The sequence below is a fragment of the Oryctolagus cuniculus genome (assembly GCF_964237555.1).
Source record: "Oryctolagus cuniculus chromosome 16 unlocalized genomic scaffold, mOryCun1.1 SUPER_16_unloc_1, whole genome shotgun sequence".
NCBI lineage: Eukaryota > Metazoa > Chordata > Mammalia > Lagomorpha > Leporidae > Oryctolagus > Oryctolagus cuniculus.
This window is the reverse complement of record NW_027208201.1, coordinates 4,502,847-4,526,385: the sequence shown is the minus strand read 5'-3', so window position 1 is coordinate 4,526,385 and position 23,539 is coordinate 4,502,847. Positions and strand designations below refer to the sequence as shown.

The following is a 23,539-nucleotide window of genomic DNA, read 5'->3' as shown; positions in this document are numbered from 1 at the left end:
TGTGTGGGGTCTGACTCGGCCGCTCACCAGAGTGGGTGGGAGCTGGGTGGCAGTTCACCACCAACTCGCCAGTGGCTCCCTGAGAGCATCTAGTGGGGCCAGGACACCTGGTCTGTCAGAGCCCAGATGCCCTGGACACTGCCCACAAGCCCGCACGACAACCTGGTCTGGGAGAGCGACGACACGCCAGCTGGGAAGGAGCTGGTGCAGGGCCTGGGCCCCACAGAGCACCGTCCAGGAGCCAAGGCAGCTCCCTTCAGCCAGATGCTCCAGATGGGCATTCGGAACCCAGCTCCTCAGGGCCAGGGCCCTAGGGGTCAGCTCATGGCTCCGACGGAGCCAGGCAGTCTGAGTGCCTGCTCCCCAACACACACAAGCCAGCCACTTTCAGGAACTTGTATTTATTATCAAAGTCTTATTCGATGTCAACAAGATGCCACAACTACAAAAAAAATTGCGCACATTGCAATCTCAATGCAAACAGTCAAATGGAACCCCAGTCATTAAAAAAGTAATTCAAATTACCCCAAAAAGCAACTGAATTTTTTAAACATCTCTATACATCCAGCCAACAAATTAAAATGGTTAACAAGAAAAAATACAAATTCAGAGGTCTGGTATCGATGTTTAAAAAAGGCAAGTGCTTAAGCATTTCTATCGATTCGAACATCAATCTCTCGGCCACTCAGCTTCATGCCATTCATCATCCGGCAGGCTCGCTCCGCCACCTCTGGCGACTCAAACTTAACCACACCGCACCCCTTGGACTTCCCGTTCTCCATCTTGATGTCGGCGTACAGCACGTGGCCTGGCACAGGGAGGGAAGAAGAGACCACTCATCAGGCAAACCCAAGCTCAGTCTCAGCCTAGACTCCCCTCAGTCCAGATCACCTGTTGGATTTCAGTTGACAGAGTCAACACGGCCAGGTCTGGTACATGAACACAAAGAACATGGTGGCCAGGGCCAGCGACCACGGCCCCTCTGCCATGTTGCCATTTTCCTGCCAGCAGACAAGAGTCTGACCATGCCCCATGAAGAGCCTTCCTGGCGGCTTCAAACGCTCACCTTCACACTTCAGGAAGTTCAAAACACGGGGCTGTGTGAAGTCAGCTTACAGAAAAACTTCAGAGTCTGATTCGCCACCACCCACCCCATTACCAAGCCATCACCAACGCCACGGCCTCTTATGCCTAATGGCAGGCATGCGATAATTAGCGAGCAGCTCCACATTTTCACCCAAGCACCTACTATGTGCCCAGGTATGTGTCAAGCACCAGGGAAACCGGCCCACAGCAGGAGAGCCCTACAAGCCATGGGTTCCACTTCAGCAGGTGTCAAACACACAAGAGCAAGGTCAGTCTGGGCCCGACTCTGTGTCGAGGCCAGCTGGCATCCCAGGGCTTCTCCCAGCCACGCTGTGAGGCAGCTTACTGGAAAATTCACTACAAGGGAGACCAGCTGGCACCTGAGCATTCCAGGGGACAAGCACCTGCAGTTGGTTCACAGATGGAAAGGAGACAAAAGGGGATATGGGGAGCAAAGTCTTCAAGGGGCCTGTGAGTTCAGACTTATCAAAGAGGTGGGGAAGAATTGCATGATCCAAGCTGACAAGACGGGACAACTAGGTACCACGTGGACACTGCAGAGCAGGGAGGGGAAGCGGCGTGGAGGAAAAGGCAGCTCTGACTGCACAGCTCACCAGGGAGAGGAGCGAGAGAAGCGGCCAGAACGAGACCTGTATCTCCACTGAAACAGGGAATGAGCATACACCAAGGAAGTCCTGACCCCACAGCCCCCTGGTGTGGCTGAAAAGGACACAGGTGCTAGAGTGAGGGCCGTGGGCCCACCCTGAAGGGCAGGGAAAGAAAACAACTTCCTTTTGGCCACAAAAGAGCCTTCCAGAAGCACTGCCTGGTGTGCCAGGAGACCAGAGAGACAGCCTCACCACACACGCTGTGGTGTGCTCAGCTCTGTCAAGCCTCAGCCATGGCACGTGCGGGGCAGGGGAGTACTCTGAAGGCACCAAGTCAGTGACTGTGCCTGACTCACGTGCACAAGGGGAACAACTATCTTGTTTCAAAACGTTACTCCAGAAGGAAGGAAAGGAGAACGTGGAGAGCGGAATGAGAACACAGAGCACAGCGTCTGGCACGTGCCAGGATGCTCAAACAATCTGCTCAACTATCTGCAGAGGCAGAAAAATGGCAAGGCCCTTTGCGGCCCACGGAGCTGCCAACCCCAGGACGGAAGCTTTGCAGCTGGACTCAATGGAGTCACGAGAAGCCACGACACAGGAAAGCACCGAGAGGGCCTTTCTCAGACACTCACCACATTCGTTGAACTTGTCCTTTAGCATCTTCCATGTAAAATCAAATGGGAGCTGAGGGGAAAAGGGGAGACTAATGTACACTTCAACCAAGTCTCAACACACACAAATCACAAGCGGCTCTGAGACACATTGGGGACTTGCGACTACAGAGAGGCTGGCTGATGTGCAGTCCAAGACCTCAGCCGCGAACAGCAGTGAGGTTCTCCAGCAGACCCCGGGGCCCTGCCTGCAGTGGCTAACATGGCCAAGTTGGTGCAGGCTGGTCAAGCACAGCCGCCTCGCTAAATTGCTGTGCCACGATGTGGGCACGCTCATGGCAAAGGCTCATGAAGCACACAATCAGCTCACTGTGGAGAAGCCACAGCCCCAGGACTCAGTCTTCGTCAAGTGCAGCGTGCTTTCCTACTCCCTTCTTGTCCCACCAGCGCCAGTCTCTGGGACAGGGCCAAGGCGTGCTCTCCTCACTGCCCCACTCCTCTTCCCTCAGTCCCACTGACCTCCTCCCAGCCCTCCTTGTGCACACCCCGAGGAGTCCATCAAGAGCCACTTACATTTCTCACAAAGATCTGGCAGGCCTTCCTGGCCACCCCAGGAGCATGGCCTCCAGCTCCACCAAAGGAACCTGCGAAGCTTCCTCCAAAGTTGCCACGTTCCATCTCAATGGCACGGTCAAAACTGGCACCTCCACCGCCACCCATGGCCAGGCCCATGCGCTCGATGCCAGCGCCCAGGGCTGGGCCCATGGCGGGGCCCATGCGCTCCAGGCTGTTGGCGCCCATGCGCTCCAGGCCCATGCGCTCGAGACTGTTGGCGCCCATGCGCTCCAGGCCCATGCGCTCGAGGTTGTTGGCGCCCATGCGCTCCAGGCCGCTGGCCATGCGATCCATCACGGGGCCCATCCGCTCCAGGCTGGCCCCCATGCCTGCTGGCACCATGCGCTCCATGCTCAGGCCCATGCGCTCGATGGCAGGGCCCATGCGCTCCACGCCAGAGCCCATCCGCTCAATGGTCTGGCCCACACGGTCAATGGGCGCAGCCATGCGCTCCAGGCCGAAGCCCATGCCGGCGCCCATGCGCTCCACACCAGAGCCAATGCGCTCCATGGTCTGGCCCATGCGCTCGATGCTGGAGGCCATGTGGTCGAGGCCCAGCGGGCCCATGCGCTCGATGCCGGAGCCCATGCGTTCCACTGAGCCCATGCGGTCCATGACCAGGCCCATGCGCTCGATCTCAGAGCCCACTCGATCCATGCCGTGGCCCAGGCCTGCGCCCATGCGCTCCATGCCAGCACCCCCGATGCGGTCGATGCCGGGGCCCATCCTCTCAATCCCCGGAACACTGCCTCCGCCTCCACCTGAAACAGACAAAAACATGAGTGAGTGTCACGGACTTGAGCATCAGTGTGCATACCACGCCACAGCTGGGCACTTCAGCACACAAACTCAACCACAGATCACTAATGCAGCCCATGAGGACTCATCCTCAAGACCTCCCTCAAATACTAACTGCTGTTACAGCTGGGTAACAGTGCACTGGGGTCGTGACAACACTGCCTATGCTGCGTCACGGCTGACATTTCCTAATCAAATCTGAGCCTCGCACCAATTTCTGAGACTTTGGTGCTACTTCCAGCTCTAGGGATGGAAAATGCTCTTCAGAAGAGAAGTGTGGAAAGCCCACACTCAATGGCCACCCAGTGTAATGCAGAGCAGTTACGTGGAGGTCAATCTGCATTTCCTTAGCTCTTCCAAGGCACAGTGAAGTGACTCTACAAGCCAACACAGATCCTCTGTGCACACAGCCAGCTACTTGTGTGCAACGTGGCTGGCTTTGGAAGGAAGCTGTTGATGGCCTTGCAGAGTGGACTGTGGAAGAAGCCTAGGGCCAGCCAGCTCGCAGCATGCAGTGACCCCCGTCCATGGTGCCTGCAGCTCTGAGCTGGACGGGAGCATCTGGCTCCAGCTCCAGGCCCCTCTGAAACTTCACCGCCACTGCCTGCCTCTGAAGACCGGCAGTTCTGCCTCAAGCGGCCCACTGCTGACCTAAGCAGCCCAGCCCAAGATGTGAATTCAGGGAGAAACAGAGCTGTCTCTGTAACTGCCCACAGCTGTGACCCTTCACAAGCCACTCTACTCTCTGTGCTGCTTCTTGGCTGAAGACCACCATACCAAGTGGCAAAAAAGTGCACACACTTCCAGGACATCAGGCTCTGAGAGCACAGATGTCTCAGGGACCCTAACTTCCTCGCTGCCACAGGAAAAAGGCAGAGCCCTAGCAAGCACAGGAGGCCTGCCCAGCAGCATCAGAAATGAGGCGACTCCCAGTGCCAAGGGCAGCAGAGACTGAGAACGCAACAGGGCCCCCGTGGACTCCAGAGTCAGCCTGCCACAGCAGTAAGGAGCGAATGGATACAGCAAAGCAAGGCTAAGGTACTCAGAGCCTCGAGGAAAAACTGGACTGAAAAAGTGCCGTTAGTGCTACGTGCCCTGTGCACGTATGGCTCCATACCGAAATGTCTGCAGCATTTATCGCTGGGCAGTGTGGCAGCGCGGGCTTTCACACAGTATATATTTCTTCATACTTTCTGGATGTTTATAACGAGGACAGGCTCATAATTTAGGCAAGTGCCTGTTATGATAGGTGGCCGTGTGCTTTCAGGTTTACAATAAAGGAAAACTTGCCTTTGGGAATTTACAATTTTAACCGACAGAGAGTAAGAAACCCCAAATCACATAAGCATCACAAGGGCAACAGCAAGCATTCACACAAGTACTTCTGTGTACATTAGCTCATTTACTCTTCACAACAACCCTGTGAGGCTGGTACTATTATATCCCATTGTCCACAAGTAGTGTGAAAACAGAGAGGTTCAGTAACTTGTCACACGTCACACAGCTAGGGAGAGGCAGAGCCACACTTTTCACACCACAGGTGCACAGCAGGAGCAGCCTGTTCTAACAGTCAGAACAGCACACTAAGGTTTCCTACCTCCTCCCTGCTTTGCAATGATCTCTCCTCTCTTCAGTGCATTACTTAGGATTTCTAAGGAATCAGGAAGAAAAAAAAATTAGCCAATTGCTCTACGGTAACAGAAATTTGCTCATTACAGATTCCAGAGTAGCAAACCAACTAATAAATTATTTAAGGAAAGAAAGAAAAGGGTAAGGGGTATGAGAAATACACACACAGACAAGATCATTTTATGGAAAACTGAGAGTCCTTGACGTCGGGTCATCATGCTAGGATCCTGTGTAGCTCCAGAATCTGGGGCCCAGTCTGTAAGGTCACCTGCGAATGCGTCCAGCAGAGCCAGGAGCCATGTGCATCCATGAACTGAACTTGGAGCAAGAACAGGGTCTCAGCCCTTGTTTAGCAGTTTTCTCAAGCTGGTTCAGACCCTCAGTGGCGAGGCTTCCCCCCACACTGGGCAGGAAACAGGCCTCTCCCTGGGACTTCCTGCTCAGAAGACTGAGGCCTGCACTCATGCACCAAGATCCACTCAACACCTCTCTGAAGCTGTAGATATGCTATCAAGGGAGCTTCAAATGGTTCATGGAAAGGAGTATTAAATATGAATTTTCCATAAACTTTTTGAAGCCCCATGTACAGCCTAAATAAACGGTGAGGGCCAGCAGCACCTTTGCACAGTGCTGAGACCACCGCCTACTTGACGAGCACTGTGTGGAAACACCTCAGCAACCTGAGCAGGTCAGCCTTGCCCCAAGTAAGCTTTGTGCAACTGCAACTAAGTGACAGAGAGAGCTGCATGGACATTCACAGATCCCCCTGTGCAGACTCACTATTTGAACCTACTTTTCCCCTGGACCCACAGATCCTCACCTTCAAGCCTCTGCACCTGCACCTGTCCTCTCTCTGCTAGGAAGCCCAGCCTGTCAGCTTCAAGCCCATGCCTATCAGCCATTGACAGCAATGCCTTTCATGCCCTAACAAGACACCCAGGAAAAAATGGTCTTTGCAGGACCACATGTTTGCAGTGAAGGCCCGAGATTCAATGGCTCCACAATGCCTCCCCTGGTGCCATCCTGAGCCTCTCTGGATAGACCAGGTCCTTCAAGGTTAAGGGCCTATGCATATCATTGAAGCACCAAGTACAAATGAATTCCACAAAGAAGTGCAAACATCTATGCTTTGATAGACGAGGACACAGCAGGAAGGCTAGAGAGAGCAGTACCTCAACAAGTCAAATGTCACATAAAGGACACAGGAAAAGTGTGGGGAGCAACTCGGACTAGACTGTTACTGGAATTAAGACTTATTCTATGCATCTGCTTTCCCACAATATGGCGCTGAGAAGGGAGTAACAGCTTCTACACAGCTGCCTCCAGTTCAACCAATAAACTGTAGGACCTGCTCCTGATTGGAGGAGAGCAGCGTACTCGGCGTGTGGGTAGCAGAGTTGGGATTGGTGGAAGAGGACTATAAAGGAGGAGAGACAATATGCACCAGGAACATCTAAGAGGAACATCTGAAGGAACACCTGAGCAGCCCCCGAGAGAGCCGGCCGGCGGTGTGCCGCTCCCCTGCGTAAGTGGGGAAAGTGGCAGGGGGCCCGCCCCTCCACGGAGGTGGAGGGATGGTAGCCAACCCGGGAAGAACCAGCAGCAAACCCGGGGAGGGCCGAGCAGACAAAAGAACAGCGCAGGGTCCTGTGTCGTTCCTCCACGAAGACGGGGAGCGACATAATGGTGCCGTGACTCGGATATGAAGCCTAGGCAGGGTTTAGTGTCGTTCCTCCACGAAGAGGGGGAGCGACATAATGGTGCCGTGACTCGGATATGAAGCCTAGGCAGGGTTTAGTGTCGTTCCTCCACGAAGAGGGGGAGCGACATAATGGTGCCGTGACTCGGATATGAAGCCTAGGCAGGGTTTAGTGTCGTTCCTCCATGAAGAGGGGGAGCGACATAATGGTGCCGTGACTCGGATATGAAGCCTAGGCAGGGTTTAGTGTCATTCCTCCACAAAGAGGGGGAGCGACAGAAAAGAGATCAGGAAATGAATCCAAGGGACAGCTGTTGTGGCACAGGTTTAAGACACCACTTGGGAAGCCCAAACACATGCCATCCAATATCAAAGTGCTGCCAGTTTGAGTCTCAGCTCCCAAGTTCTGGCCAACCATATGGGAAACCCAGATGGAGCTCCTGGGTCCTGGCTTCAGCATGCCCATGCCCATGCCCATGCCCATGTTCCAGCCCCAGCCCCAGCCCCAGCCAATCCAGGCCAACTACTCTGAAAACCCAACTCAATATTTTGTTTGGGGGGGCTGACATACTAATATAGGTGCCAGTTTAAATCCCAGCTGCTCCACTTTTGATCTAGTTCCCTGCAAATGTGCCTGGGAAGCCGCAGAAAATGGCCCAAATCCCTGAGCTCCTGCACCCACGTGGAAACTCAGGAGCTCCTGGGTCCTGGCTTCAGCCTGGCCTAGCCTGTCATTGCAGTCATTTGGGGAGAGAACCAGCAGATGGAAGATCTCTCTCTCCTCTCTGTAACTGCCTTTCAAATCAATCAATCAATCATTATATAAAATTTTTGTTTGGGACAAAGACCATTTTATTATCTCAATCTGATCACAAGTATCAAATTCCAGGACAAAGAGACTCCACAGTCTTGGGTGATGTCATCCCTCAGGTCAGGGGAGCAAGTACCCTATGGCCGCAGGAAGTATTCCCACAGGCAAGAAGCCAGCATTCAACTCTTGGAACAAAGTTGACAGATTCATCAGAGGTGTGAGATAAACACCTTGCCAAGTCACAGACATACCATCTTGTTCTTACCACAGACACCCACAAATTAGTATTTGTGGCAAAATGACAGTATTTTTTTTAACATACAAAAATGAATCTAGTCCTGGCAGCGGGAAACTAGGCATATACAGGTATGAATTTACTACCCCGCATTCTAAGCCAACCTGGCACCAAGCTATAGGCAGTCACAGCAAGCCCAGGAGCAAGTGACTCTTCATTAGCAGCCTAGGAAGGTATGAGAAATCATCCAGGTTACTTCACCATGCTAAGGGTAAAAGAAACACACATCTCTACCAAACAGTGCCGGCATCCCACATGGGTGCCAGTTCGAGACCAGGCTGCTCCACTTCCGATCCAGCTCTCTGCTGTGGCCTGGGAAAGCAAAGGAAGAAGGCCCAGGTCCTTGGGCTCCTGCACCCGACACGGGCGATCTGCAAGAAGCTCCTGGTTCCTGGCTTCAGATCAGCTCAGCTCTAGCCGTTGCGACCACTTGGGGAGTGAACCAGTGGATGGAAGACCTCTCTGTCTCTCTCTTCAACTAACACTATAGGCAATTTTGCTAGGGCCTCACAGATACTAAGAACACAGATGCCACAAACTACACAAAAAAGCTGAAAACAAGAAACGCCTGCCATCTAATCCAAACGGGAACAGCTGCTCTACAGCCAGATGGTTCACACTACCCCAGGCCTTCCACCGTCAGATCCTTCCTAGTCAACCCAGAGCGTCCACAGGCAGCAGCAAGCACAGTGGCCTGAGGCAGGAGACTCTTGCCCCCGAGCCTACACTGTCAGAGAAACGTGGCAGGTTTAATTCCCACAGCACACGAAAGCCTTATGCCATTTTCCTAAAATGTCTTTAAGAGACAAAGAAAAATCATGCTACTACTATCAAGAAGAACTTAAAGGGCCATATGTTTTTAGTTTTGTCTAGAAAACAAACAATTTTTTAAAAGCCTAAGGAAAAACAGCTGCCTTGACTAAGACAAACCTTTCTAGACAAACCTCACTGCGAGGGTGAACGCTGACAGCCAGGACACTGGGCCTTCTTACCCGCTCCTCCTTTCCTCTGCCAGGGGCCTCCCCAGAGCTTCCAGGCATTCCTGTCTCGTTCCTGGCAAACTGTCTCCAATCTTCCACCCACGCCACACTTTACCTCTGGGGAAAATACTGCCCTAAGGCCTTTGAGGAATACCACTGTGTTTCAGACAAAAGCTAAACAAACTACAGACACAAAACAGCCACCACCACCAAGTCAGGAAGTCTAAGTATTCCACAGCAAACCATTATTCATTCTTTTTTTTTTTTTTTTTTTTTTTGACAGGCAGAGTGGGGAGAGGGGGAGAGGGAGAGGGAGAGAGAGAGAGAGAGAGAGAGAGAGAAAGGTCTTCCTTTTTGCTGTTGGTTCACCCTCCAATGGCCGCCACGGCTGGCGCGCTGCAGCTGGCGCACCGCGCTGATCCGAAGGCAGGAGCCAGGTGCTTCCCCTGGTCTCCCATGGGGTGCAGGGCCCAAGCACTTGGGCCATCCTCCACTGCACTCCTGGGCCACAGAAGAGAGCTGGCCTGGAAGAGGGGCAACCGGGAAAGAATCTGGCGCCCTGACCGGGACTAGAACCCGGTGTGCCGGCGCTGCTAGGTGGAGGATTAGCCTATTGAGCCGCGGCGCCGGCCCATTCTTCTTTCCTTAAAAATGAAATTCACTATAAGCTAATCCCTGAAAGCCTATCTTTAGTCCATAAAGGAATAGAACCAATTTACAGCTTCCATTCCAGCCACACAAAGGGTTCACCAAGCACTCACTATTGCAGTTGACTGTTGTGTGTGTGTGTGTGTAGGTGGGGGTGTCACCTGTAGAGCAGGCTGAATCAAAGGGAAGCCACAGAGGAGCATGCCCACCACTACAGCAGCTGCCACATGGCACCTACTGCACACTTGGCTCATAACCCCACCAAGGGCCTTCCATGTTCTTACAAACCCACCTGCATTACCATCCACCAACCACTGTCCTTTACACAGAAACTGAGGCTCAAATGATTCCCAATCTGGTCAACATCACATGCTGGTATGGGGCGAGAAAAAGGCTGAGACCTCAATCTAATGTGAACACCCATGTTCTAATACAGAACCCATCCATACACACGGCATAGGAAGACTTCACTGACAGCAGGAGTGGTGTCACCTACATAATGCGATATGGATAACTTGTCGTTTTTTATAATGTCTTAAAACAAAGCTCTCAGCTTATGTGGGTAAAGGTTGAGCACAGCTGGCCCCTTTCACAGATCCTGCTGCCAGCTACTTCTTTCCTGTATGTCCATCTCATGCAGCTGCAACATGCCTCCCTCCTGTGCTGAGAAATCCTTCAAGAAGTGAGTGTGATGAACCTCGGTACTCAGAGACAGCAGGTGGGCACGTGCCACCTGAAGGGCACTTTTTATTGTACAACTAAGAAAACTACTTACGTGCAGCCCTCACATCCTTTCAGTGATGGACAGGTCCAATAGAGGTGTGGAAGCAGGGAGGCATCACAAACTAATAGGGGCTCTGGCAATGGGTGACTTAGCAGTCAAGAGTATCAATCAACCCAAATGAGCCCCTCTTCGCCCCCTGGCTGCTGGCATCACATCTGACCTGTGCAAGCCTAAGGGTGAGAGGCAGTGGTCACTCACTGGAGGGAGTGAAACAATCCCAGAGTGGCATCATCACAGAGCTCTGTAGCTCTCCTAGCCCTTGTAAGCCAATGGGACGGTGGCACACTTCTCAGAGGGGGCAGCCACATGCAGCCCTTAATGTGCTAGTAAAAGCCTCAGAACTTACCTTCCCAATGGTCAGCAGGGCCTAGAGTTATGGAAACACTGTACAAACTCCAATTTACTGAAGCTGCACATGTGGAAGGGGGAGTTATTTTCACTGCTAAATATTACATTAAACTAGTCTTTGATGTTTGACAGTCTTCTGGTTTAAAACACTTGAAAGCCAATCTATCGAGATTTAACATATATTGTTTGGCCTGAGAACCTCATGTAAAATCAATATCTATTTGGGGCCGGCATTGTGGTGTAGCAGGTAAAGCCACCACCAGAATCCCACAGGGGTGTCAGTTTGTGTCCGGGATGCTCCACTTCCAATAGAACTCCCTATTTATGTCCTGGGAAAAAAAGATGATGGCCCAAGTGCTTAGGTGCCTGTCACCCATGTAGGAGACCCAGATGAAGCTCCTGGCTTCAGGCTAGCCCAGCCTGGCGGAACTGCAGCCATCTGGGGAGTGAACATACAGATGGAAGACCTCTGTCTCTCCCATTCCCCTCTAGGAACTCTGACTCTCAAATAAATCAATCTTAAAAATGAATAAACGAATAAAATCAGTCTGGTGTCTGCACCTGCAACCCTACCGCATGCATTATGGTCACCAATTGTTAAAGTCAAGGGCAGCGGTTGGGCACAGTGGTTGTGACAGTGCTTGGAAGGCCAGCAGACCATATGGGAGTGCCTGGGTTCAAGTGCTGCCTCCCCTTCTGATTCTAGCTTCCTGCTAATTGCATACCTGGGCAGGTAGCAGTGACAGCTCAAGTGGGTTGGCTCCCTGCCACTCATGTGCCATTGAACTACACTGAGTTCCTGTGGGGATTTGGGAAGTGAAACAAATGAGAGCTCACTTGCTCTTTCATATACTCTCACAAATAAATTGAAATTTAAAACATTAATCAAAGCAAAGACAGCTTCATAAATTCTTTTTCCACTGTGATTTTAAACATTCCGTGCACTCAGCACCCAAGAGCTCTTGAGTTCATTTCACCCAAATGTACACAGATCAAGTGTGAAGTTGTTGTTCTCAGCAACAGAGGACAGAGTACCACCCAAGAACGTCTAACCCACAGCACCCAAACACACACTCCACGTCTGGTTCTCCAGAGAACAGTACTTGACTTTGTTCACCACGCTCAGAATCTTAACTGCTGGACTACACATACCAATTTACAGGGACTTGGTCCCACATCTCAGCACAGCTCCCAGACCCGACTCACCTTGTTTCCATCTACCCCTAAATTGCACCACTGCGTTCAGAGCAACCATCCAAACCCCCTGCAAATGACTAGTACCCCAGACTTCTCAAATTCTCACTTCTTACTTAACTCCCGCATACACATGACACCGGCAAGCCTAGGAGCTCATATGACCCTTCATGCCTACCTCATCACAACGGCCTCCCTGCATATTTTAATCACCATCTTCTAGAACAAGGTAGGGAACTTCTGGCCCACAGGTCCCACAAAATCATCTGTTCTGGCCCTGCCAAGGCAGCCACAGGCAGGACAAACAATTCAATACATACATAGCAGGCTCTTTTAAGCTGATAATTCTATATGGCCCACAAATGATGTTATAAATATTCAAATAGCCTTTGGCCAACCAGGTTTCCTATCCATTCCAGAGCTAGGCGGTACCCCTGAAAACAGCTAAAAACACCCTGCCTGCCTCCTTCCTGTGCGCAGGCAGAAATGCCTTTCAAGCCTGAGAGTTAAAGTACATCCTTGGTTAAGGTTCTTGCTTGCTCTATTTTATTTTCACATATAGGTTATTACAGAAGAGAAAAAAAAAATCCACCAAATTCTTGATAACTTCCTATCCCAGGAGAGTTTACATTTATAGAAGCAGCAGCCTTCCCACAGGTGGCGGTCAGAGAGTCAACCAGCATACAGAGGACTTCAGAGAAGACTTGGGCTCCTCAGGCCCACTCTACAGCCCTACTGGTGCACAGGGCTGACGCTGTGCTGGAGGCAATTCTAAAAGGCAGGATCGCAGCGTGACGAAGAGCCAGGCTCTGGAGCCAGCCTGGGTACACATCCTGGCACCAAAATGTACTAGCCACGTGACCTTAGGCAAGTCACTGTCTGTGCCTCGGTTTCCGGTGAAATGAGTAGAACAGTACCTACACGTCATGTGATTCTTGCAAGGACTAAATGAAACATGTTATTATTACAATTAGCATTATCAGCACATTACTGTTAAAAGGCTGGGAGGGCTAAAGACTCCACGGATATAGTACATAAAATGTGCACTATGTAAATGATAAATTAAAAGAGTTTGTGGTTTTTATGAATGCCTCTGCCCACAACCTGCAGTTACCAGGGCAGGCAGACTAACGGTATCCACTCCCTAACACTCCTGGGAAGGCAAAACACGAAGAAGCTCTCACACGTGGAGAACATGTTACAGGGAGCAAAACAGTCACAGATACCCACATGCTTTTTACTGCTGAAGGCAATAGCTTTTTAATTTTCACTGGACAATTATCGAGAGATTTGTAACACAGATCATCTCGAGTTCAGTGATTCAATCTGGTCAAGTTTTGCTTTTGAAACATTTAAGGCCATTCAAAAACATCTGATATGGCAGAAAAGGAGGAGGAGATCATTTTTAATTACAAGTAGGTCTGCAGCCTAAGGGTCACCTAAGAGGCAGCAGCTAGCAAACGTGTCAACAGGAAGGAAACAGAATCCTTACCGTTTATCCTGCCCATGTTCATCCCAGATCCAAATCGCCCCATGTTTTCCATACCACCACCAAAGGGGCCTTCCATGGCTGCAAGAGAGGAAAACATTTTAATTTTAGCATCATCCCAACAAGTCCACTTAAACCAGCAGGGTAAAGAGAAATGTTTTCACATGTTTCACTTTGGGTGTTTTCCCCAAGGAACTGTCGGTTCCAGGGCTTTTGAGAAAATACTGCTGGTTCCCTTGTTTAAAAATCATCTTCTAAAGCTGATGTGATCCACCCCCACCAAGAGTAGAGAAGCAAAAAAGGTCCAGAGATGGAGTGATTTGACCATGGTCACAGAGCTAGTTAGTAAGAAAGAGCCAAGTGCCAAAACACCACCAGACAGATGGACAGATGAGAAAAGTAATTTCTAGACTCAAACCTCCTGCAAACCAAAATGAGAATTTCATGCAAGGCTCAAGAGAGAAAAAAGGAAGGGGGGGGGAAAGAACCACATCTAAAGGTGATTATATAAATACTGTTCTTACCTCCCATTTTATTTATTCCAAATCCTATGCCTTCCATTCCCATTCCTTAAAAAGAAAAAGTCAATGCAAACTAAAATTATGTCAAAGCAATAACGTTTAAACTTTAAAAAGCACAAGAAATTTCAAGTAAGCAAATGAACAAAAAATATCCCTGATGATGCATATATTTTGTCAAGAAAACTAGAAGGGCCTTTTCAACTCCAACTGTCGAAAGATCACAATCCTAAGAAAACTAAGCCTTCAACAAAATATCATCACATGGCTTAAAATTCTATAGGATTTACACTGTTTTTATTAAATAACCAAGTAAAAAAGTATTAAACATGAAACAATTAACAAATATAATCCATAAAACATTTACTTTTTATATTTTATGGAATAGGATTTAGAAATAACCCTTTTAAAACTTACAACCTTCAAAATAATAAGCAGTTCCTTGAAGCTTCAAGGCTTCCCCCTTTGCACCTAGTCTTTCCTCTTAGGTGTCAATCACTGGATTGGTGGGGGTGGGTAGACTGGCAGAGCCCTGGACCAGGAGGCCAGCCCCAGAGGGGATCCTGGGAGGGAGATTAGGGCTACACAAAACTGGCAGTGGTAGTGGATGACACCCAGTGGATGGCAATTTCAAAGGATTCCAAGGCCTAAGTCTGTGGTCATAAAGGAAATATTCCTTAATGGTTTGAAAATACCTCCTTAAACAGAAATGAAACAGTAAACAAGGAAATTTAAGATTATCCTTCACATCTGGGCTTTCATCTGTGCTCTATCCCTTGTCTTCTTGAACAAAAAACTGTCCAGTCTTTTCCTGGGATCCACGATAGCCAGAAGGTCACACAGCAAGACCTACTCTTCTGCACCTACTGCTGCTCCTGCTTCTAAAAGCATCAACACCAGGGGGAGCCCAAAGAGCTCTGGGCAGTAGATTCAAGGCATGACAGCACTGCTGGGTCCTGTGGTCAGGAGACCAGCAGTCTGTCACTGACTGTGTGACCTTGAGCAAGACCTACCCTCTGGCTTGCCTTTTACTGAGTGCCATAACACCTTTGCTCAGAAAGCCATTGTGAGAGGACAAAACAAAAAGACATAATGTCTTTTAATAAAAAAAGGATTCAATTCAGAACAGAATACTGCCTTTTATCAAAACAAAGCTGAGAAGAACAAAGAGGGAATTTTCTGTCAATTAAAACTTTTATTCCATTTGAACTATTCAAGGTCTAATTATTCCAATAGTTAACTTTAATAACGTTTACTCCCCTAGAAATCCCCCAAAGTGTACGCATTTCTCACCTGCAGGCCCTATGTTTCCCATACCAATGCCTTTATTCAAATGATTGGCATCAATAGGCTGCCCTCCTGGTCCTAACCCCATGCCGATACCACCAAGTCCATCTGGAAGGAAAAGAGTGTGTCAGAAGTGTAGACTGGGGAGAAGTTTAGCCTAGTAGTTAAGATAACTAACCCCACACCTGAGCGCCTGCATTCAATTCTGGAGTTCAACCCCCAACTCCCAGGTGCAGACCCTGGGAGGTACCATTGAAGGCTTGGCTGCCTCCCACATGGGAGACCTGGATTGTGTTTCTAGCTTCAGCCTGGGCCCAACTATTATGGGCATTTAGGGGAGTGAATCAGCACAAAGAACTCTTGTTACTCTATCTCAAAATAAAAACAAATTAAAAAAAAAAAAAAGTTAAAAAGGTATAGATTACCCTTACTAGAAAACCTTGACACTTACAGGCAGTCTCCACAGGGTGTACTGCAGCTACCATACTCCACTCCCCCAACCCCTTCACTAGTGAACACAGGTCCAATTCAGAATTCAACATGGGCACACTCAGTGCACTCCCTCCCTTAGGCATAATCTTATGCCATGTGGCATAGTGGGTAAAGCTGCTGCCATCCCATATGAACAACAGTTTGAATCCCAGCTACTCCACTTCTGATCCTGCTCCCTGCTAATGCACCTGGGAAAGCAGTGGAAGATGGCCCAAGTGGTTGGGTCCCTGCACCCACATGAGAAACCCAGAAAGAAGTTCCTGGCTTCAGTCTGGCCCAGCTCTGGCTGTTGCGGACATTTGGAGAACGAACCACCCATGGAAGATATCTGTGTGTGTGCGAGTGTGTCTCCCTCTTTAACTCTTTCAAATAAATAAAATAAGGTGTGCGTCGTATATGCCACAACAGCAGCAGCTAAAAATCACTTCATGTGAATGTTACCCAGAAGAACTAAGAACCATCTATACAGTAAGAACCCTGAGGGGTCAGCACTGTGGAGGAGCAGGTAAAGATGCTGCCTGCAATACCAGCATCCCAAATGAGAACTGGTTTACATCTCAGCTGCTCCACTTCTGATCCAGCTCTCTGCTAACGGCCTGGGAAAAGCAGCACAGGATGGCTCAAGTGTTTGGGTCTCTGCACCCACATGGGAGACTCAGATGAAACTCCTGGCTTCAGCCTGGCCCAGCACTGGATGTTGCAGCCATTTGAGGATTTAATCAAGGGATGGAAGCTCTCTATTACTTTTAAATAAATAAATAAATCTAACACACACACACACACACATACACACAACCCAAGCACCTATTTGCTTCCCTAAATCACAAACCGACAAACGTTTGATCAAAAGGAGCCTCGGGGGCCAGCACTGTGGTGTAGCGGGTAAAGCTGCAGCCTGCAGTGCCGGCATCACACAAGGGCACTGGTTCATATTCTGGCTACTCTGCTCCCAATCCAGCTCTCTGCTGTGGCCTGGGAAAGCAGTAGAAGATGGCCCAAGTCCTTGGGCCTCTGCACCCACATGCGAGACCCAGAGGAAGCTCCTGGCTTCGGATCGCCGCAGCTCCAGCCGTTGTGGCCATATGGGGAGTGAACCAGCAGATGGAAGATCTCTCTCTCTGCCTCTCTGTAACTCTACCTTTCAAACAAATAAATATTAAAAAAAAAAAAAAAAAAAAAGGCACCTCAAGTCATCAGGTGGCAAGAAGTATAAATGTGCCCTGACAGACCAAAGAACTTTGCTTGGGGGGGGGGGGGGGGTGAAGAAAAGCTACATAGCAGCCAATCACCACACTGAGCCACACTATTCTCTCCATCTGAGTAGGCTGAGTAATGGTGGAGTTAGTGTTCCTGACTGCAAAGATTCAACTCCTGGCACCCAGCCTACCCTCAACACCAGGCCCTATAAACACAAACAAGAACACAATACAGATCCATGTCTGGAACAAGGCTCTAAGTAAACACAGTCTGACAAAAAAAAGAGGAAGGAGGACAAAACTCATACACACACTCTGCCACCAGCTCCCAGGCATTTAATCTGATTAACACTCCTGTTTTCAAATGCACAGCAACAGCATCGAGGGATCACCAAGGTCACTCACTCCCCAAAACACTGAAGGGGACCAGACGCCAGAGGAATGAGCTCCTGGGCCCAGAGTACTCCTTCTCCAGGCACAAGGCAACAAGAGTTGCTGCCCACCTCCTGGGGGAAATCACTGCAAGTCATCTGCTTGAGAAACGGATGTGGTGAGGAAGTGTGGCCCTTCCCTAACAGATAAGATTTCATTTGTTTGGGGGGGTGGGGGGACAGGGACAGGGAGAGAGGTCGCTGGTTCACTCCCCAAATGGCTGCAATGGCTGGAGCTGAGCTGATCCAAACCCAGGAGCCAGAGCTTCTAAAGACTCCCATGTAGGTGCAGGGGTCCAAGAACCTAAGCCAACCAACACTGCCTTCCCAGGTGCACTAACAGGGAGCTGGATCGGAAGTGGAGCAGCAGGGACTCGTACATAATGACACCAACACAGGATATCACTGAGCTGGCCCCCATCTCTTTTTTTAAAGATTTATTTATTTTACTTGAAAGAGTTACACAGAGAGAGGAGAGGGAGGCAGGCAGGCAGGCAGGCAGGTGCAGAGAGAGAGAGAGACAGAGGGAGGGAGGGAGGGAGGGAGGGAGGGAGGGAGGGGTCTTCCATCCGATGGTTCACTCTCTAATTGGCCGCAATGGCCGGAGCTGTGCCGATCCAAAGCCAGGAGCCAGGAGCTTCCTCCAGGTCTCCCACATGGGTGCAGGGGCTCAAGGACTTGGGCCATCTTCTACTGCTTTCCCAGGCCACAGCAGAGAGCTGGACAGGAAATGGAGCAGCCAGGTATTGAATTGGCGCCCATATGGGATGCTGGCGTAAAGGCCAGGGCGATAACCCACCAGTGCAGGCCCCCTTTATTTTTTGTTTTCAAAATTTATTTATTTCAGAGGTAGAGTTATAGACAGTCAGAGGGAAAGAGGGAGAGAAAGAAATGTCTTCCATCTGCTGATTTACTCCCCAAATGGCCGCAATGGCCAGAGCTGGGTTGATCCAAAGCCAGGCGCTTCCTCCAGGTCTCCCACACGGGTGCAGCAGAACATGACCCAAGTGGTTGGGCCTCTGCACTCGTGTGGGAGACCCAGAGCTGCTCCTGGCTCCTGGCTGCAGACAGGCCCAGCTCTGGCCATTTTGGCCATTTTTGGAATGAAACAGTGGGTAGAAGTTCTATCTTCCCCTCTCTTGGTCTGTAACTCTACCCCTCAAATAAATCTTCAAAAAATAAAATACAATAAAAATAAATAAATCTTAAAACTCCATCCCTATGGGGCCGAGTTGTGGCACAGCAGGTTAAATCACTGTCTGTAAAGCTGACATCCCATATGAGCACCAGTTAGTGTCTGCTACTTTTTTTTTAAGAATTTTATTTTTTTTTAATATTCGTTTATTTGAAAGAGTTACGGAGAGAGAAGGAGAGGCAGAGAGAGAGAGAGGCCTTCCATCCTCTGGTTCACTTCCACAGTTGGCCTCAACGGCCAGAGCTGTGCAGATCAGAAGCCAAGAGCCGGGGCCAGCAACGTGGCGTAGTTGGTTAATCCTCCGCCTGCGGCGCCGGCATCCCATGAGTGCTGGTTGTAGTCCAGCTGCTCTTCTTCCAATCCAGCTCTCTGCTGTGGCCTGGGAAAGCAGTAGAAGATGGCCCAAGTCCTTGTTTCCTGCACCCGTGTGGGAGACCTGGAGGAAGCACCTGGCTCCTGGATTCGGATCGGCACAACTCCGGCTGTTGCGGCCATTTCGGGAGTGAACCAACAGAAGACCTTTCTCTCTGTCTCTCCCTCTTACTGTCTGTAACTCTACCTCTCAAATTAATAAATAAAATCTTTAAAAAAAAAAAAAAAAAAAAAAAAAAAAAAAGGCAGCCAGGAGCCAGGAGCCCCCACATGGGTACAGGGGCACAAGAACTTGTGCCATCTTCTACTGCTTTCCCAGGCAATAGCAGAGAGCTGGATCGGAAGTAAAACAGCCAGGACATCAACTAGCACCCATATGGGATGCCAGCACTGCAGGCGGTAGCTTTAACTGCTCCGCCACAGCGCTGGCCCCAAGTCCCTGCTACTCTACTTCTGATCCAGCTCCCTGCTTGCATAGTTGGGAAAGCAGTGAGAATCTGCCCAAGTGTTTGGGCCCCTGCCACTCACATTGGAAACCTGGATGGAGTTCCTAGCTCCTGGCTTCAGCCTGGCCCAGAACCAGCCATTTAGCCATTTAGAGATTGAACCAGTGGATGAAGATCTCTGTCATTCTGCCTTTCAAATAATTAAAAAAAAAAAAAAGAGGTCTTTATTAGCAGTTACTCTCCATTTTCTCTGGCCCAAGGAATCATTAATCCACTTTTTGCTTTTGCAGATCTGTGTATTTTGGGCATTTTCCACAGGTGGAAATGTTCAGCCATATTGCAACAGTTGTCCGAGTTTCCTTCCTTTTTACGGCATAACAAGACTTCACTGAATGGACTTACTGCATTTTATTTATCTACTCATCAGCTACAGAGTCATTACAACTTTTTTTAAATTTATTTGTACATAAAGATTTATTTATTTATTTGAAAGGCAGAGTTACAGAGAGGCAGAAAAAGAGGTCATCCATCCGCTGGTTCACTCCCCAAATGGCTGCAACAGCAGAGCTGGGCCAATCAAAAGCCAGGAGCTAGCATCTTCTTCTGGGTCACCTACATGCAGGGGCACAAGGACTTGGGTCATCTTTCACTGCTTTCCTAGGCCACAGCAGAGAGCTAAACCGGAAGTGGAGCAGCCGGGTCACAAACTGGCACCCTTATTGTTGCTGGATGCTAGCACACAGGTGGCGGCTTTACCTGCTATGCCACAGCGCCGGCCCCCATTTCAAATTTTTTGGCTATTATGAAACATGCTGTTAGGAACACTGATATTAAATGTTAGAAAATATAGTTAATTTTCTTGGAGTACACCTAGGAGTGCAATACCAGGCTACATGATGCAAACAATCTATTCAGAACCTCTGTGTAGGTTGCTTGAGTTCCCTTTGCGATTTCTGGCTCTTCCACCCTGAGGACACTTTGCATAACGCCTTGCATCCTCCACACTGAGCAGCCTCCTCACAATGCAACCCTCACAATCCTCAAATCCTAATTCCTCTGCTCACTTCTTTTTCTTTTCCTAAGATTTACTTATGGAGCCAGCACTGTGACATAGCAGGTAAAGCCGCTGGCCTGGTATGCTGGCATCCTATATGGGCATCGTTTCGAGTCCCAGCTGCTCCACTTCCAATCCAGCTCCCCACGGACGGCCTGGGAAAAGCAGAAGAGGCCCAAGTGTTTGGGCCCCTGCCACTCACGTAGGAGACCCAGGGGAAAACTCCTGACTCCTGTCTTAGGCCTGAAACAGACTGGGCCCTGGAGGCCATCTGGGATGGAAAATCTCTCTCTCCCAATCTCTCTGCAACTCTTTCAAATAAATCTCTCAGGGAAAAAAAAAAAAAAAAAAAAATTACTTGAAAGGCAGAGTTACAGAGAGAGATGGGGGAGAGAGAGAGAGAGAGAGACTCTGCTCATTTCTCATCCTGTAGAACCTACAGACAACAACTGGTCAAGAGAACTGCAGACCACCCTGGCACAATTTCAAGTGTAACTGCTCCATAGTTTTGATTAGTGTTAACTCCACTCAAATTCAAACCTTCAGCTATAATAATTGAAACACTTACGGGGCAGTTGTTGTGGACGCTCAGGAGGGAAAAAATCTCCCTTTGGTAAGGCCCTCTCATCCTGAAAGACAAAGAAAATGCATATATCTCAGTATCTACTGCAGCACTATTTGCAACAGCAAAAGATGCAACAACCTCACCCTTCCCCACCCCGTCAACATGTGACTGGTTAAATAAATAATACATCCACAGCACAGGATGCTTGGCAAGGGTGAAGGGCATTGTGGGAAGGCACTTATTACCTCTGCATCAAGGAAGACAAAAAATACACACATGCCTACTGCTGTGGGGGATGGTGGGGACCTGCAGAGTCTCAGTGAAACACTCATGTTTGTGTGTGAATCCAGTATCCCAAAACTCCCTTTAGAGTTCATCCTTGGGTCCTGTGTTCATCACATGTCCTAACTAGACTGCCCTCTACATGTTTCAGTCATGTGTGTGTGTGCTGTTCTCTGTAGCACAGCAAGGATAATGCTTATTTATTAAGACTGAAATGATTCCAACAGACCTTTAAAAAAAAAAGCCAAGTCAAAGACCTATTGAGGTTCACTAGAGAAGATACAAACCGCACACTAGAGCCCAACAATCTGAAAACAAGAAACCACAGATGTAGCCATCCCTTCCAAATGATCACTTGCTCACATAGAACACTCCCTGCTTCCTAAACACATAGCACTAACAGCCAACTGTGCGAAGGGAAAACAACCCCCCAGCAGGAGTCATATGAGCAAAAGGTTGTTTCTGTCACAAATGGGCTCAACATACTAACTTATCCATGAATATGCCATAGTAGCTACCTGTACACTTCTAATCATTCCATGATTTTCAGACTTCTTTGAATATGTTACAGAAAAATAAATCCTATCAACTTACCATTTTGACGTGCATCGGTCTGTCAAACAGCAGTTGACCGTTAAACATAGCTGATATCATAATTAAGGCTATTTCTTGCAATTCTAAAAACATGCACAGCAAGAGAGAAATAAGGGAGGAGGAGGAGAGGAGAGGGAGAAGGGAGCAAGAAATACTTCCAACTGTTACCATTCCCTTTAGGGGAGGCGTGGGGACCCTTTTACTGCCAAGGGCCATCTGAATATTTATAGCATCATTTGTGGGCCATACAAAGTTATCAACTTTAACGTTAGCCTGGTATAGACTTCTTGAAATTTTGAGTGCTATCTGCAGCTGCCTTGGCGGGACCGGCCCAAATGATTTTGCAGGCCTTACACAGCCCCACAGCCCACAACCAGACAGTCCCCATCCCTGCAGTTAACTGGTGAATACTTTCAAGTATTTGCTTCTATAATAAGCATAAAAGGGGCACCAAATAAAGATGAAGGGGGAAAGTTTCAGCCTACTCCTTAGGCGTGACACTCCATGCATAGTCTTGGGCTTTTCACAAACCACCCCCTTAAGCAATGGCATCAGTGTTCTGTGAGTGTCCAACGAGCCAGATATCCTAGCAAGTTGCAAAGCACTAAGTGCTCTGGCTCAGACACTCAGTGATGTTGTCACCTGAGCTTATGACTATTTCTATGTGGTACTCTTCACTAGGATTAAACAAGATGTGACCTGGGTATGCAGGGGGCCCGTGAGGGAACAAAATGATACAGCTGCTTAGGAGTAACAGTCTGTTTCCCCCTAGTGACACAGCTTTTGGATTTCTCCCTCCAAACCCACAATCGTCAGGAAAGCCTACTCATGGGCACAGCCCTTCTATCCCATTGTACTAGATTAATTCTATCTCAGAGAACTTTCAAATTCCACAACAACTCCCTCTAGTCACAGAGAAATGATGACACGCAGTCACCTCTTCCTCAGGCAAACCTGTTACTAATAGACAGCGTTTAGGTCACATTGTTCTGTGTGAGTGGAATCCTGGGAAGGATACATATAGCTTGCACAGCTTCAATGGACTGCTCAAAAGTCACAGTGCCTATTCCTCGACTTTTCCCATCTTTATCCTCCAGAATGTCTGCTCGGACCACCACACCAGCCATACTAAATACTTCCTTCAGTTTCTTCCAGCCAACTTTATAATCCAGCTGATCAAGAGAAGGGGGAGGGGAAGTAAAAGCCTTTATGTAAATATCTGAAGAAAAATTGTAAACAGTTTAGTATACATGAATCAGACAGGTTTTGGTTGGAAACAAACCTTGGGTGATGTTACCACAAACACTAATCAAGTGTGGTTTTTCAAACAGGACTCTGAAGCCCGCTATCTTTCCTCAGAAAACTGACGTAACACTTTAGGACAGTTATACTTTCTAAATGTTTAAAAAAAAAACAAAAACAAAAACAAAAAAACAAAACAAGCTTCTCTGCTAGGTCTTCACCATTGCCACACTCCCCCCAACTCCACTTTCTCCTGAAAATACATCA

General features: G+C 48.9%; 1 protein-coding gene across 4 annotated transcripts in view; it reads right to left on the bottom strand.

Annotated features, from left to right (window-relative positions):
- Positions 1–385: 385 nt before the first annotated feature.
- Positions 386–23,539, bottom strand: part of HNRNPM (heterogeneous nuclear ribonucleoprotein M) — a 245,919-nt gene continuing 222,765 nt past the window's right edge. For 3 of the 4 annotated variants that reach the window (XM_070067544.1, XM_017337970.3, XM_070067543.1), the window contains 10 exons: positions 23,049–23,202; positions 22,031–22,080; positions 21,158–21,218; positions 15,410–15,511; positions 14,123–14,167; positions 13,602–13,679; positions 5,319–5,372; positions 2,882–3,684; positions 2,330–2,381; positions 386–808 (listed from right to left, as the gene is read on the bottom strand). In XM_070067544.1, coding sequence (XP_069923645.1) covers positions 645–808; positions 2,330–2,381; positions 2,882–3,684; positions 5,319–5,372; positions 13,602–13,679; positions 14,123–14,167; positions 15,410–15,511; positions 21,158–21,218; positions 22,031–22,080; positions 23,049–23,202 — 1,563 coding nt within the window. In that variant the 3' untranslated portion in view covers positions 386–644. The remainder of the gene's footprint in view (positions 809–2,329; positions 2,382–2,881; positions 3,685–5,318; positions 5,373–13,601; positions 13,680–14,122; positions 14,168–15,409; positions 15,512–21,157; positions 21,219–22,030; positions 22,081–23,048; positions 23,203–23,539) is intronic. The other variant, XM_070067545.1, reaches the window with a different exon arrangement.